The sequence below is a fragment of the Haliotis rufescens genome, unplaced genomic scaffold, assembly GCF_023055435.1.
Source record: "Haliotis rufescens isolate VD_foot unplaced genomic scaffold, xgHalRufe1.0.p SCAF_2, whole genome shotgun sequence".
Lineage (NCBI taxonomy): Eukaryota > Metazoa > Mollusca > Gastropoda > Lepetellida > Haliotidae > Haliotis > Haliotis rufescens.
In genome coordinates this window covers 27,927,667-27,945,179 of record NW_025963890.1, presented here as the reverse complement: position 1 = coordinate 27,945,179, position 17,513 = coordinate 27,927,667, and the positions used below count along the sequence as shown (strand labels likewise).

At 39.9% G+C, this 17,513-nt stretch overlaps 2 protein-coding genes across 5 annotated transcripts in view; both read right to left on the bottom strand.

The window, feature by feature from the left end:
• Window positions 1-17,513, bottom strand: part of LOC124110922 (palmitoyltransferase ZDHHC21-like) — a 308,157-nt gene that overhangs the window by 269,928 nt on the left and 20,716 nt on the right. The window lies entirely within an intron of this gene.
• Window positions 3,108-4,149, bottom strand: LOC124110924. The gene has a single exon (XM_046470405.2). The coding sequence runs from the start codon at window positions 3,950-3,952 to the stop codon at window positions 3,368-3,370; it is 585 nt and encodes a 194-aa protein (XP_046326361.1). The 5' UTR covers window positions 3,953-4,149; the 3' UTR covers window positions 3,108-3,367.

The window sequence follows — 17,513 nt, the reverse complement described above, 5'->3', positions numbered from 1 at the left end:
CGCTTTACTAGATAATAATCAATCCGATGATGGTGATAAAAATAATCAACCAGTTGATGAGTTAAAATTTGTACCCACAGCCGGCGTTTGTAAATATCTAAGAGGTTGGAAGATTGATATTAATTCCAACATGGATGTTAATGATGTTAAGCCCATCGTATCAAGCAAAATTAACAAGGAGTTAGATGATTTAAATAGTATAAAATACCAGCTGACGATTAAAATATCATTGAGTAAAAGTAACGCAGACGATAGCACTGAATATACCGAACCATATTTCCGGAGCAATCAAGAAGTTATAACCAAATCCGATACTATAAGCACATGATTAGATACATCAATTCAGAGGATACAAGAAACTTTAGAACGCTGGACTAATAGAGGTTCGGGTTGGGGTGTGGATAAAATCGATAGTTTATATTTAGATATAGCAAATAATATGCCTTTCAAAGGTGGATCTTATATAGATTTACCCCTGTATCATAAAAAAAAGAAGAAGCCATAATTAATGTGAAAAAAAAAGGCGATGACTGTTTCAGAATGATGTGAGATCTGCATTGTTCCCCGTAGACAAACATCCGGATAGGCCTTCTAGCTATCCCCAAAACGATGGACTCAACTTTGATGGTATAGACGAACCTACACCAATCTGACAAATGGATAAGGTGGAAAAGCAAAATAATTTAGCTATAAATGTTTTCGGACATTCTTCTAAAGGAATTGTTGTACACAGGATAAGCTCCACTCCAGAACATATTTCCAGAATCAATTCATTTCTGATCGAAAAAGATGGTAAATATCATTATACATGGATAAAGAGTTTAAACAGGCTATTATGCGATCAAACAAAACATGCAGGAAAGAAATATTTCTGCGAAAGATGCCCTCATGGATACAGCAGACAAATCTATTAGAAGCACATAAAGAAGACGGCAGAGGTGTTGGACAGAATGCTATCAGGATCGATATGCCTAAAGAGGTGAAAAATATAATAAAATTTGAACATTATTGTAATCAAATGCCAGTACTGTACGTAATTTATGCTGACTTCGAAGCACTTATCAAACCTATAGAAAATACAGTCCGAAGATATCAAGACAGTTTTACGTATAAAACTCAAGATCATATTCCTTGTGGGTTTGGATATATAGTTGTAAGGTATGATGGGAAAACAAACCCGCCCGTGATTTACAGAGGTCCTGATGCAGCGGGAAAGTTCCTAGAATATCTACAAAACGAAGAGAAAACAATCAGGACAAATTTATCGTGTAAGAAACCCATGTGTATGACGAGGGATGATTGATTGGCCTATAAGAAGTCAACTAGTTGTCATGTTTGTAATAAACCTCTGAATGGGGATTCTGTAAGAGATCATTGCCACATCATGTGTAATTATCGGGAGCCGCGCATAATGAGTGTAACTTGAAACTAAAAATGAATTCTCAAACAATACCTATCCCCGTTGTATTTCATAACCTCAGAGGATATGATTCACATCTCATCATGCAAGCTATCTCAAAGACTGACGGTGGCTTAACGTGTATTCCTAATAATATGGAAAAATACATATCATTCTCGATGACTAAAACTAAACATTATACGGACAAGGATGGGAAAGCCAGAATAAAGCAAAGTAATGGGCTTAGATTCATAGACTCTGTACAGTTTCTGTTATCTTCCCTGGACAATTTAGCTAATGCGAACAATCCCGATGACTTTGCAATAACAAATCAATATACTGATCGGTTAACTCGTCATTTGTTGTTGAGAAAAGGTGTATATCCTTACGAATATATGGATGATTGGTCTAGATTCAATGAAACTAAATTACCACCCCTTGAATCATTCTATAGTAACTTAACAGAATCTAAAATAACAGATGCCGATTATGAACATGCTCTGACGGTGTGGGATGAATTAGGTTGTAAGAATTTAGGCAATTATCACGATCTGTACTTAAAAAACGATGTACTGTTACTCGCAGATATATTCGAGATATTTAGAAAGACATGTTTAAAACAATACGGCTTGGATCCAGACATGGTACTTTTCCAGTCCCGGACTATCGTGGGATGCATTGTTGAAGAAGACCGGTGTAGAACTAAAATTACTCACAGATTACGATATGCACTTGTTTATTGTGAAAGGATTAAGAGGTGGCATATCAATGGTAGCAAAAAGGTATTCTAAGGCTAATAATAAATTAGTGGAAGGATATGATCCGAGTAAACCCGACACGCATGTATTTTATCTCGACGACAACAATTTGTACGGATGGGCTATAAGTCAACCTTTACCCATGAGTGGTTTTGAGTGGGTCAATGTGAATGATATTGAAGTGAATGATATCTCCTCAGATTCTGATAAAGGGTACATACTAGAAGTTGACTTGGAATATCCAAAATCATTACATAAAGATCATAACAGTTATCCACAAGCTCCTGAAAGATTAATGGTTAATAAAGATTGGATGTCGGAATATCAACACTCCTTGATGGGTAATACAAGGTTAGCTAACGTAGAAAAACAAAATATATAGTTCACTACAGAAATCTCCAGTTATATCTATCGTTAGGCGACACTTTTTTTATTTCTTGGTTTACGGATTTCAAACTCATTTCAAAAGTGAGGCAGGCCAATTTAAAAAAACAACAAAAAAACCTCTCACATTTTTTTTTACTTGAATTTTGTCCTAAAAAGTTAGGTAGGTATGAAAAAAAATATCCTGGCGTAACAAAAGTCAAATAACTCAATTTTTCAAGAACATTTTATTATATCCCTGACACTCAGCTTGTGCACAAATGGCAACATAACAATATTCATGTCATGGGTGGAAATGCATGAAAGACGCTGCTATTTTGGCAGCATGGGCAACGTTTAACTCTTTCAACACCAGCCAACCAGAAGATTACTGCTGTGACACCAAGTTCCCAGAGACTCTTGTGTGATAGATGAAACCAACATTTATCGAGGAAATTATCTGCTGAAATTAACATCTTTGCTACTACATGTTTGGCCATACACTATTTGAAAGGTCTAATTAATCCTATTGTTTATAAATATGAAAGTTATGTGTATTACATTATTTAAATACAGTACAACACGGATATAATGAACTACTAGGGACCAGAGAAATCAGTTTGTTATATCCGTTGTTCGTTAAACACGTTTTTGCTTGGAAATGTCCGCCATCTTGGATAAGACAAAACACAATACACACGTAACTGCAGCAGTAATTGTATTAGCAGTGATCATTCAATTAATATCAATTTACAACATTCATTTAATAACATTAAATTCATAACATTTTCTGAAGATTGTTATCAAATACATGTACAAAATTTAAACATATTCATCATTTTTCAATTTACATACGAGATGCGTAGTCTGTGATTTTACTTTGGCCTCGTTTCGCTGACACGGCATCGTTCAGATCCGCCAAACTGTCAAAAGAGGTCATGTCTGTTGCTTTTTGTGTATTCAAGAAGAGCTTTAGTATTTCAAGCGCCTTATTTGCATTGGCAAAGGAGGGTTGGGCTGGTTCCACGAAGTCAATCCCATCTTGCATTTCCTCATTGTCAGAATCCATTCGACTAGTGCCATCGCGCTTGTCAACAATTGACTGGATAATGTCGTCATCGCTCGGACGTTCGGCAACAAGAATATCTCGGTCGGCGTCTATGAATTCTTGGAGTGTCATTTCGGATGGAATGTCTGTGACATTCTTTAATTCAGCCCATACATCCCGGAGGTCTGATAAGGGAATGTCATCCGATTCACTGTCGGATTCAGCTACACCATCCGTCAAAACGAAGCCACCTTTCCTAAAACAGTTCTTTATCGATGTTGCATTAACCTGCCGCCACGCTCGATGTACCATCTCGATTGCATTCAGGATGCTTATCGTGTGATCTTGTTTCTTCTCAAAACAAGATATCATGCTCGTCATCATCTGTCGCTTGTAATGTTGCTTCAGTGACACTTGACACTGAGTGAGATTTCTCAGTTCGCTATACACGTCGCTAAATCGTGATAAATAGGCTTGTCGGTGATCAGATATCAGTTCGCTGTATCCGTTAGTTCATTATATACGTAAATTTTATATGATATTATATAGGAGATAAATCAGGGATTTTTTAACAGTTCGTTGTATCCGTTTGTTCGCTATATCCGTGTTCGTAATATCCGTGTTCTACTGTAATTCATTAACAACTAAATAAAATTTGTTTTAAATAAAAATAATGTAAGCTAAAACATTCATATCGTCCAGATTAAGGACCAATGAAGCGCAAATTTAAAGATTTTTTCGCCACATATAAGAATTCATAAAATCCACTTACCCATTTCTTTTTTATTTTCATTTGTTTACGTTGTTGGAACGTTATTTTAAAAAGAATTACAAATAATATCTGTCATCACCCATTTCCCGATGATAGTGGCTGTCCGCTCACTAACATGAGGAAATACCTCCGTTTTCAAAGCTTCGTATGAATAACACAAACGTCTAAGGCTGCCATGTCAGTATACATTAAAAAAACTTATATTGTTTCACCAACAAAATCTGCTACAAGGTTCGTGATTGGTCAAATTTAAGCACGTGACCTAACGCAGCCAATCAAATTACAGCAACGGTAATTTTCAGACTTTGGCGAAAGGTTTGGGTTAAATCATGTTATTCTGAACGGTTAAGCATGGAATCGCGATCTATATTAAAAATATGGAACTTTATGGATGTATAGAGCTAGGTTACGAGCTATGACAAAGATTTCTTATGCATATATTTTGGCATTAAGACATCGTGTCCGAGCCGAGAAATCGAGGCGACGAAAGGCGAGATGTCATTTGACTGACGATTACATGCGATCGCACGAAAAGTTGGAAATAATAACTAAGATGTCAGTTTGGCAACTTTTATAGATATATTTTTGAAGATTTTATTACTTTGTAAATAAAGACGTTTCAGCACGTGAAATGTCTTTATTTTGCTGTTTGACATGTTCGATGAGGACCCGTTCTCGAAGTGTGTCCGAGAATATTTTCAATAACATTGCGGGAAATCGTGTCTAGTGAATACATTTTTAATCTATAAAAAAAAAAATGATAAAATCAAATGGAATACGTATTTCAGACATCGTGAAATGTGATAGATTTAATAAATGAATGATGTGACAAGTAGGTTAATATAATTATAAACTATTTTGACGTGACTTGGACGGTCTACCGTGCGGTGTGACTTGTGGCTTTGAACGGCCAACAGTGTTGAAATAGTTAAACTGGTCACCACTGCGCTTTGCGTTGACAAGCTATGATGGTATTAGAGAAGGATCCCAGCAAGAAATATCAGAGTGACTTCCCTTTGCTTTACGCTCGACGAGAAAATGTAATCTTTTTTTTGTTTGAACTTTTTGTCGAAAATATCGGCGGTAATAAAAAAAAGGGTAATTTTCATTTTTATTTTTTTTTAACATTTGGACTTTGAAAGAGCGGCGCATCCGTAAACCAAGAAATAAAAAAATTGTCGCCTTAGGTATGAAACTAAAGAAAATACATAGAGTTCTAAAGTTTGATCAAAGTCCTTGGATGGAGCCCTATATAAGGCTGAACACAGATTTAAGAAAGATAGCTACCAGCGGTTTTGAAAAGAATCTATATAAGCTCATGAATAATAATTTAGTATTTGGTAAAACTATGGAGAATCTATGGAAGAGTGTTGATGTTAAACTAGTCAGATCTAATGAGGAAGAAAGACTCAGGAAACTTATAGCCAGTCCGGCTTTTAGCAGAACCAAGATATTTGATAACGCCTTAGCCGCACTACATATGCAGAAGAGTAATATAAAATTCAACAGACCGGTGTACGTTGGTATGAGTATTCTTGACTTGTCAAAACACTTAATGTATGACTTTTATTACAACGAACTTAAGAAGCAGTACGGTGATAGATGCGAGGTGTTATATACCGACACAGATTCTTTGTTGATGGAAATACAAACCGAGGATGTGTATAAAGATATGGCAGAAAAAATAGATATGTGCGACACGAGCAATTACCTAGAAGATAATCCACTGCACAGCGTAGTAAATAAAAAGGTGTTAGGTAAGATGAAGGATGAATGTGCTGGGACTCCTATAGCAGAGTATGTCGGATTAAGACCTAAGATGTATTCTATAAAGAAGTCCGATAATGGAGAGATAAGAAAAGCTAAGGGTGTTAAGAAGTATGTGGTAAAAAAGCATAACAAACACGAACAGTATAAAGAAGCATTATTCAACGACTGATGTTATATATCTTAAGAGACCAAATCGGATCGGTTGCGCGACATAGGCCTCCTTCGAGTTCACCAGGCTGGTATAAATATCTTACACCTCCTCTATCCGGAGGTTTTTGTTCTTTGCTTCTCCTCAGTGCTGAAGATTCGGAAGTCACAGATTTCATTTTAATCGCACCGGATGGTTTCTTCCCGATTAATCTCGTTACTTCATTATTCAGCGCTGTTACAACAGCTGATAATCGTGTCACCCATTCAGGTGATCTAAATCGTTCCGATTTCATTTCGATACCATACTGATATCCAAACAAACTTTCCGCTAATGTCCGGTTAAATCTTTCAACGATAGCTTGACTACGGTGGGCCTCCTCTTCACCACCCCTGATTTCAACATTGTGCTTTGTTAACAGTTTAGTTATTGATCCCATAAACTCGCGACCAGGATCTACTTGAAATAGCTTGGGCCATTTTAGTGGTCCGCGTTTATATATGCGGCTCAGTGCATTAGCTACTTCTGTTGAATCTTTCGAGGTTAATGGCTCAGCCTCTTTGTATCGACTAGCCACATACACTACGGTTAAAGCATATTTATACGTTTTGCGTCTTACCTTATCGTGGGGAAGAAACAAGAGGTCAGCCTGATGAACTTCATTCGTAGTAAAAATATCAAACTTCTTCCTCGGTATATAACACGGTGCCGGTAAGTATATATTGCCACATCGCTTGTTTCTTTAACCAATCCTTGGCCACATCTTTAGATACCTTAGCCGCAGTGGCTAATTTTTGTATTGCTCCAATACCTTTCAAATATCCTCGTGGGGTATAGTAAATTTTATTTATTATTAATAAATATTGATGTTTCTTTTAATACGACTCATGACGATCGTTGAATCGCATCATCGTTTTTGCATAAAAAATTCCCTTTGTAGTAGCGGTATAGGTATATAAATCTGGCTCCAGTGGAAGTAGTCCAGAATCACCATTACCTATACTACTCCATGGGACACCCAGGCACATGTCAATTTCGTAGTGGTGATGTCTCACAAGCAGTTCCTTACATTTGACTGCGTTGGTACAGATATACCCTTTGGGGATTCGAATATGGACGAGGTCGGAAACAGATTTAGCACTTTATCTCAGCAATGCGACAGAAACCCGGGGCCCTGACAAACTCAGAACACTAATCCGTTTGACTGGAGCTCAACTAACAAAGAAGTTACAGTCACCAAGCTGAAATGCTGAAGAAGAGTCCCAGTGTTCGATTTAATATTATTATTATACCGCCGTTTATGCAAACATGACATAACAAAGAATATGTGAAAAATATGTGTTTTTATTAACGTATATACAGGATTGGGCAATTAGGAGGACTGTTTGCCGCTGACCCTGGGGCTAAGTAGTAACACGCCGGTTGTGTCCTAGGGTTACCCTTAGCACGCCGGGTACTTAAGGAATTTGGGGGGGCGCCAAAACAGTTTCTCCTGTGGGAAAATGTTTTGAGGCCCAAGAGAATGAATGTTAATACTGAATAAATGTCCCCCCAAAAGGGAATACTGAAGTGAATTATAAAATGCACACAGCTCTTTCAGCTGATTGCAGTGTGGAGTATGATACATCAATATATTGGAGAAAACAGTTTGATTTCCATCGTCCGAGAGTTTGGATGAGGTGCCCCTCTATCTGAGCAGCACTGCAGGAAGAAGCAGCTCCACGACAGAAGCTATGTGTGTTGTACAAGTCACCATTGATACCAATTCCTCCGAGAATACTACGTAGGTAGCCTAGAAATCTAGTTCTGGTGATATGTTGCCTGTCCGAATTGACGAACGGAGGATGAGCTGCCGAAGCACCGTCCTTCCTGCGCACATGTATCCAATATTTGAAGGCAGTATACGGGCAAGCGCGTGTACCTGTACTACAGAGGGTGATCGCAACGCCTTCACGAAAAGGATCAGTTTTTGACACTTTCAACGTCACTTTTGCACACGGAACACTGTGATCTAGGGTGATATCAGCCAAGCACATGTTGACAGCTGGATTAAAGCTAGTTGCACAAGTGAATTCACTACATCTCATGAATCCAAAAAATGCAGTAGTACACAGTTTCCATCATCAGGTCGTTGTAAGGTCCAAAAACTCCTTTCCTCAATGTAACTACCATATTCCTGAGAATGTCGTACGTTATTGGAAGCCTTGTTAAAGTGGGAGATGATTGCAACTTCTTGTATCCCTTCAGTATAGTTTGAAGTCTACTGGTATGACCGACGATGGATCAGTCGAACACACAATGCACACTCTTGCACATGTATTCATACCTGATACCTGCTATGTAGGTTTTCACTGTAGTGTACTTCAGATGGAGAATATTGAAACAATAAGCCACAAATTGCAGGAGGAAATCTTCATTAGCCCCTTTTCAGCTTGTATGAATAACTGAAACATGGTCAGGAAGTGAATAAACGCCTGAAATCCTGTTGTGTATGTAGCTCTTGTCTGGTGGCAAACTGCTGCCTCCCACAACATATTTAGACTTGTCGCTAGTCCCAGAGTACTTGGTTGATGGGTGGGCAGGGATGTCGTTCCTTGTCTGCATGCGGTGTCAGCTTCCTGAATCTGTCGACCTGCAATCGGGAGAGAGAGTCAGCAATACAGTTATTCGCTCCAGGTACGTGTTGGGCAAGTATAATGAAGTTATGTGTAGCAGCACACCAGGTTAGTCTATGCATGAGTTTCATAATCTTAGTACATTTGGAACGTCCTTTCTGTATAATGTCAACTGTAGAAAGGTTGTCACAATGAAATAGAACGCGTTTGCACGTCCATTCATGCCCCCATAAGATGGCTGCTACCACAATGGTGTACAATTCAAGGAATGACATAGACAGGCCTGTGGTGTGAGTTAAAGGGAGATCAGAGGGCCAAGTTTCAGCAAACCATCGTGTTCCATAGATACACCCAAACCCTGCTGCTGATGAGTCAGTGTACAACTGTAGGTGGGCTTGACTGGTAGTATGACGATTGAGGAAGAAGGATACTCCATTCCAGTTAGAAAGAAACAGTTTCCACATTTCTAAGTCTTTCTTACATTCCTTGCTAATGTGAAGTTCTATCAAATAAGACACAAAGGATCGACCGGGAATGATCACTTTACAGGCTAAGTTGAGATGTCCTAACAGTGACAACAGATCCCTCTTTTTACATGTAGTCTTTCCCAGGAATGTTTGAATAAATTCACAAATCTGCTCTATCTTGTTCTGTGGTAGACCTGCTTCCATTTTAACCGTGTGCAGGAGAATACCAAGGTATTCCAGTTCGTGTACGGGTCCAACTGTTTCATGGTGTGTTAGGGGTAAGCGACATCGATTGAATATGAGAGATAGAAGAGCCATGGTCCTGTCAGCATCATAATCTGGAGTGTCTATGGTAAAAAAATCATCCAATAACCACAGAATGTTTTTGATGCCGTACCTATTCTCGGCTATCCACCCTTGTGCCCGAGAAAGCAAGTTGAATATACATGGGCTTGACCTGTATCCAAAAGCTAGTCCTGTGTAGAAATAGTTCCACTTGAAGCTTAAGTATTTCCAAAAGTCAGGGTGAATGGGTATTTGCTTAAAAGCATCAGATATGTCTATTTTACATAACCACAACCCCCGACCACACCGTTTGATAGTAACTATAGCCTTATCTTTGGTTACATATGTGAGAGAGCACAACTCTTTGTCTATTAGCTGATTGATGCTGGGCTCCTCAGAATTGTGGGGAGCTGATAAGTCCAAGATAAGTCTTTTCTTCTTGCTGTATTTTCCTTCAGCAATCCCAAGGGGGCTCACTCTGAACACCCTGAATGGGGGTGCATCCCAGGGACCCGATACAAAGAGATTGGTTACTTCCTTTAGAACAGCTGCTGTAACTGTGTCCGTTTGTTTTCTGGCACTGAAATTCTTTTTACATTCAAATTTGGTCATGGGGACGGGTTCAATGAGTGGATGGAAGCCGTCTTGCAGTCCAGTAATTAAAGTGTTCACAAACTATCTGTCGGGGTGTCCTTGTAATTCCTTCTGCAAGTGCCTGGTATCTATAGGCGTGGACGCTACTAGTCACTTTCTCTTCTCTTTACGGTGGCGGTCGGGTAGCCTAGTGGTTAAAGCGTTCGCTCGTCATGCCAAAGACCCGGGTTCGATTCCCGACATGGGTACAATGTGTGAAGCCCATTTCTGGTGACCCCCGCCGTGGAACATTGCTAAAAGCGGCGTAAAACCATACTCACTCACTCACTCACTCACTCTTCTCTTTACGGAAGGTAGTTTTAGGGCAATCCATTTGGCCATGCCCCGCTTGACGGCAGTTGATGCATTTATGGGAGAAGATGCAGACGTCCCTTTTGCAACCTCTGTCGTTAAAGTTGTTGCACACTTCGTCTCCCTCGATGATATTGCGTGGTCGTCCGTGTGAGTCGTGAGTGTGTGTGTGTGGGTGGAATGTTGTGTCCTTGCTCGTCAAGAAGCAGAACTCTGACGTGTGTGTGAGACTGTGGCAGATACTACATGCCTGGGTACGTCGTCCTGATGTGACAGTTGTGTATATCCTTGTATCAAGTATGCTCCAATCTATGATGATTCCTTTGGAGGCAAAAGATGCGGCCCTGGTAGCAAACATGCAGTGATATTCATAGAACAGAGAGCCACCATACTGCGAAGCCATATCCACCAAAAGTCACTCGTACCTGTCCATTTCTTCTCTGTGATGTGGATATGCTTCACAGAACACAGATTTATGAATCCCAAATGCTTTTATGAATTCCCCTAAAGTAAGGGGGCGCTTGAGTCTAACATCCTCTTTCATGTGTACCTGGTCTCCTTCTGCCGAAAACTCAGACATTCTAAACTGTTAAAGAGTCACCAAGCTGAAAGGCTGAAGAAGAGTCCCAGTGTTATCGTTTGATTTATTATTATTATTATTCCGCCGATTTTTGTACCATAGCTATCATAATAACCACTGGCTTGATTTTGTTCAAATTTTGTATGTGTATCCAGTTACTTAAGTACCAGATACCACACAAATTCCAAGGCCGTAGGCCCAAAGACCAAGGACAGATAACTGAAAAACAAGTAATTCTTAAAGCTATATTTTGCCCTATTGCTTCACAACCGCTTGTCTGATTACTTGCAAACTTTGGATGTGTCTGCTGCTTTTGGTGCTTGACATTTTTTGTTCTTTGACTTTGGTCATTGGTCACGTGGTTTGGCAACCATATTGGATTCAAGGTCTTCACAGGGTCTTTTGGGTACCTGTCTTTAAATGCATTCTCCTCTGAATCAATTGCATGAAATGCTTTCAAACTTTCTGAGAATTGTCTCCATACATACCACATTAAACTCTGTTAGCCGTTCGTATTTTCTTGAGTATAGTGCACACCCATGTATAATGTGCACCCTCCTCTAGCGGATTCAATATTTTTGAAAAAAGAAACTTGGTCAGTACAAATTCGAAATTTGAGATGTTGAGTTACCGTTTAAATTGTATTTTGTGTTCTGCTAGGCATTGTTTTATATCCAGGGATTAAGATTACCTTGTGTATTTTCTCGTAAACTAAGCCGGACACAGCAATCAGCTGTACACACGTTTTCTTGGAATCTATATTAGACCGGCAACCCAGAGCACTTTGGTCAAACGAACAAGGTACCAATATCCGAACACAGGAACATTTACTGTGTAACCCAACATATTCATATATGGATGTCTGCCAGGGAGCCCCTGCTGCGTGTGGCCCCTGGCCCCCCAAAAGAAGGGACCATTCAAGGGCTGGATCAAACATTGGAGGTACCACATGAAAGAAAGTGTAAATGAACTGGTTCATCTCACAGAGTACAGAATGGGCCACGCCAGACAAATCTTCCTCTGCATAAGGCCTGCCAGACACCCCCAGAGAGGGTCCCCAAATTTGGGCTGGGTTAAACAATGGAGGTACCACATGAAATCAACATAAAATGAACTATTACACTCTGCTAAGTATAAAATACCCATTGCCAGACAAATCGTCTGCTGCATAAGGCCCGCCAGACACCCCCAAATGTTGACCCTTAATGCACTCAGTGGACACTCTGGTAAAATTTGACTAGAGTATACATTCAAAGTACCAGATGAAAGTAAGTTTAGATGAACAGGTACATGTTACTGAGTACAACACGGCCCATACCTGACAAATTTTCCTCTGCATAAGGTCCGCCAGACCCCCCAGAGAGGGCCCCCAAATTTGGGCTGGGTTAAACATTGGAGGTACCACATAAAACCAACATAAAATTAACAATTGCACTCTACTTATTGCACAATACCCATTGCCAGACAAATCAGCTTCTGCATAAGGCCCGCCAGACACCCACAAAAAGTTGACCCTTCAGGTATACACGGGTAAAATTGGTCTGGAATATATATCGATTGTACCACATTAAGGTAAGTTTAAATGAACAGGTTCATATCACAGAGTACAGAATGGGCCACACCAGACAAATCTTCCTCTGCATAAGGCTTAAACATTGGAGGTATCACATGGAACCAACATAAAATGAACTATTACACTCTACTTATTACAAAATACCCATTGCCAGACAAATCCTCTTCTGTTTAAGGCCCGCCAGACACACCCTCACCCCACCCCACACAGTTGACCCTCTGTAATCCCAGTGTGCATAATGAAACATAGGAGGCAGAAGAGCATTGGACATCAGCTCTGAGAGTCAACAGATGGTCAAATTTATGTTTTGTTCTTAAAGATGGAAGGATTTTATTGAGATTAAAATCACGTATTTATAAAATCAGGTCTCTGAATACTAGTACTGATATCATAGATTTGGCCTATCGTTGAAATGTAATGAAAATGGCATGAATCTGATTCTTGTGAATATATATCTGATCAGCTATGAAGTCCTCAAAGCCTGCTAGAGCCTGATACCTTGGCTATGGATTCCTACAAGCCAGATAGGCATATGATGCTATGTGCCATGATTTTTATATACTGAACAACAAAAGTTCCTGTGACAATGAATAAGATTTAATGCAAAGTTATGTTTTTACCAAATATGAATTTCGGTTTGCAACAGATAAAAGACTCCTGTAAGTGTTCAAATGGTTTTTAATGTCATACTGACTTCAGATTTTGATCTTCTGATTTCATTAAAAAAAAACATGAACAAGCCAAAATGTCAATTTACAAATCAATAGCGTGTGTGTCCACCTCTGGTTGTGATGCAAGCAACACATCTTCGTCTCATGGAATGGACCAGGCGCTGCACAAAGTCCTGTGGGATATCTGTCCATATCTGCTGGAGCATGTTTCGAAGTTCCTGGAGTGTCTTTGGAACACGTGGTTGACGTCGAAGGCGCCGATCCATCTCATCCCACATGTGCTCGATTGGTGAGAGATCAGGGGAGCGAGCCGGCCAGGGGATGACATTCACGTTGTTTTGTTGAACAGATGCTGAACAAGTCGAGCAATATGAGGCCGGGCGTTGTCATGTTGAAAGGTAATGCCTGGGCCATGACAACGCAAAAACGGTAGAACAACAGGGCCGAGGATCTCGTCGCGGTAGCGCTGTCCATAGAGATTTACCTCTACCACTATCAAACGGGTCCTCTGTCTTGCTGTAATCCCACTCGATACCAAAATGCTGCCGCCCCAGAAACGATCTTCTTCCATGACACAATGATTGACGTAACGTTCACCTCGACGCTGTACACTCGAATCCGTCCATCGCTGTGGCTGAGGTGAAAACGAGACTCGTCAGTGAATAGAATTTGTCCTCACTGTATGACCGTCCAGCGTAGACACTGCCTGCACCACTGTAGACGTGCTTGACGGTGGTTTCCTGTCAAAATGGGACATCCGGCGGGTCTTCTGGCGACAATCCCTGCACATCTGAGGCGTCGGCGTACGGTTTGTGAAGATATTCGTCGAAGGCCAGGGATGCTTCTTGCAGTCACTGTTGCTGGCCTGAATGGATTTCGTAGGTGTGTTGTTCGAATCCAGTTGTCTTGTCGATTATTGGTTACGAGTGGCCTGCCACTCCGAGGATGGTCTCTGACGGCATTCGTCTGTTGCCAACGTTGCCATAAACACCAAATGGTGTTTCTGTGGACTTCAAATTGTCTTGCAACATCAAGTTGACTCGATCCTTCTTCAAGCATACCAATGGCTCGCAGACAAGTGTGGCATTTCATAATGTTGAACAATTGCGTAATTTTGCTGTTTTTCTGAGTGGTGGTTGCTAAACAATGCATATGGAATCCCGTTAACGCACATGTTTTTATACCCATTCTTGGGTAGTGAAATGCATGGGGCTTGCATAAAAGTCAACTTTTACATGGAATGCATGCTTTTCTGTAGCATTTGCGTTTTTGTGACTTGATTCCATACATGTACTACAATAATGAAAACCAAACTTTACTTGTTTGAAAAATACACCATACACTTTTGTTGTTGAGTGTTGCAGAATGGTTAATGATAGCCCCTAATACCACTTGGAAATGTTTTAGGACGATAATCTGGAAAATCTGGGTGATAATTGTGTTTAATAACCTATGATCTCCATTTATTTAGCAAGTTTTATCATCTAAAAATCTGAATTCAGGCCAAATATATCTCCATATTTATCAATTTTACATAGACGTCTTTTCTTCGTTGACGAGATCAAGTCTAACCCAATGCAATGGTATCATTAGACTTATATCAAAGGCTAGGCCTATCGAGATATCGAGATTAGTCTAGCTCACTGTATCAATGGATGCTGCATGGATAAAACAATGCTTGATGACACATAACCTGCAGGAATGTCAACACAAAGGAGATCTGACTTGAACTTTTTGAAAGAAACCTTCTCGGCAGGGTAAAAAGAAAGAGCGTTTTCTAAAACCTTTATCTTATTAATTTTGGTTCCTCTTCTGAAGCTTACTCGTACGAACGTATTTGTGAACTTTCAAGCCATTTTTAAATTTGTGCGACAAGGTAGGCCTACGATTGAGCAAAACTATGCAACCAATCATTTACATTGCATTAGTTAGAGTTGATTTTTCTAACGCAATAGTATCTCGTCAACAAAGAGAGGACGTCTATGTAAAATTGATAAATATGGACATATTTGGCCGGAATTCAGCTTTTTAGATGATCAAACTTGCTAGATAAGCGGAGATCATAGGTTTTTAAACACAATTATCACCAAGAGATATCCAAATGGTATTAGGGACTGTCATTAACCATTCTTATAGCAGGCTTTGAGGACTACCTAAGCATGTTTGGGTTTGTAGGAATCCATAGCCAAGGTATCAGGCTCTAGCAGGCTTTGAGGACTTCATAGCTGATCTGATATATATTCACAAGAATCAGATTCATGCCATTTTCATTACATTTCAACGATAGGCCAAATCTATGATGTCAAAACTTGTATTCAGAGACCTGATTTTATAAATACGTGATTTTAATCTCAATAAAATCCTTCCATCTTTAAGAACAAAACATAAATTTGACCATCTGTTGACTCTCAGAGCTGATGTCCAATGCTCTTCTGCCTCCTATGTTTCATTATGCACACTGGGATTACAGAGGGTCAACTGTGTGGGGTGGGGTGAGGGTGTGTCTGGCGGGCCTTAAACAGAAGAGGATTTGTCTGGCAATGGGTATTTTGTAATAAGTAGAGTGTGATAGTTCATTTTATGTTGGTTCCATGTGATACCTCCAATGTTTAAGCCTTATGCAGAGGAAGATTTGTCTGGTGTGGCCCATTCTGTACTCTGTGATATGAACCTGTTCATTCAAACTTACCTTAATGTGGTACAATCGATATATATTCCAGACCAATTTTACCCGTGTATGCCTGAAGGGTCAACTTTTTGTGGGTGTCTGGCGGGCCTTATGCAGAAGCTGATTTGTCTGGCAATAGGTATTGTGCAATAAGTAGAGTGCAATTGTTAATTTTATGTTGGTTTTATGTGGTACCTCCAATGTTTAACCCAGCCCAAATTTGGGGGCCCTCTCTGGGGGGTCTGGCGGACCTTATGCAGAGGAAAATTTGTCAGGTATGGGCCGTGTTGTACTCAGTAACATGTACCTGTTCATCTAAACTTACTTTCATCTGGTACTTTGAATGTATACTCTAGTCAAATTTTACCAGAGTGTCCACTGAGTGCATTAAGGGTCAACATTTGGGGGTGTCTGGCGGGCCTTATGCAGCAGACGATTTGTCTGGCAATGGGTATTTTATACTTAGCAGAGTGTAATAGTTCATTTTATGTTGATTTCATGTGGTACCTCCATTGTTTAACCCAGCCCAAATTTGGGGACCCTCTCTGGGGGTGTCTGGCAGGCCTTATGCAGAGGAAGATTTGTCTGGCGTGGCCAATTCTGTACTCTGTGAGATGAACCAGTTCATTTACACTTACTTTCGTGTGGTACCTCCAATGTTTGATCAAGCCCTTGAATGGTCCCTTCTTTTGGGGGGCCAGGGGCCACACGCAGCAGGGGCTCCCTGGCAGACATCCATATATGAATATGTTGGGTTACACACTAAATGTTCCTGTGTTCGGATACTGGTATCTTGTTTGTTTGACCAAAGTGCTCTGGGCTGCTGCTCTTCTACCGGTGATTCCGTCAAGACACACCCAATGATATAACTTCACAGGATTTTAATGCAAGGATCGGCAAAAATTGAATCTGAAACAATTTTTTATCAGGATTAATATATTCCAATATCTTGTTAATTTAGATGCAGCTTCTACTAAACATATTTAAAATAATAATTACCCTATCGCTATTGCCAGGTATTATTTTTTACATGGAACCAGTCTGACCAGTCACCGTCAAGGCCCCCGTGCATTTGATCGTGCGATCGCGAGAATTACGTGTTGACATAGAATCGTCCAACAAAAACAAATATGACTTTTAACGAGTCACAGTACGGCATTGATGATATATGTATCCATTCTCTGTCAACTAAAGTTCGTTTCAAGGCGTCAATAGCAGTAATCTGACCGTGGTTGCTGTTAACAACGGTGAGTTGTGCGATCTTCTGATCGCTTCACACACGATTTCGCTGAAATTAATTTAAACAATATTAAAAGGAATTTTGAATAAAATTAATAAATAAGTTACAAACATAAGTCCAGATATACAATGAACACTTTTAATAGCCAGACAGTGTAATTACATGACTAATCGCGTACTTCAGTGTGGATTTGTTGACATGGTATTTCCGG

Bases quoted from the DNA above. Each gene is read 5' to 3' on its own strand.
- LOC124110924 (XM_046470405.2), bottom strand. From the start codon at position 3,952: ATGATGACGAGCATGATATCTTGTTTTGAGAAGAAACAAGATCACACG.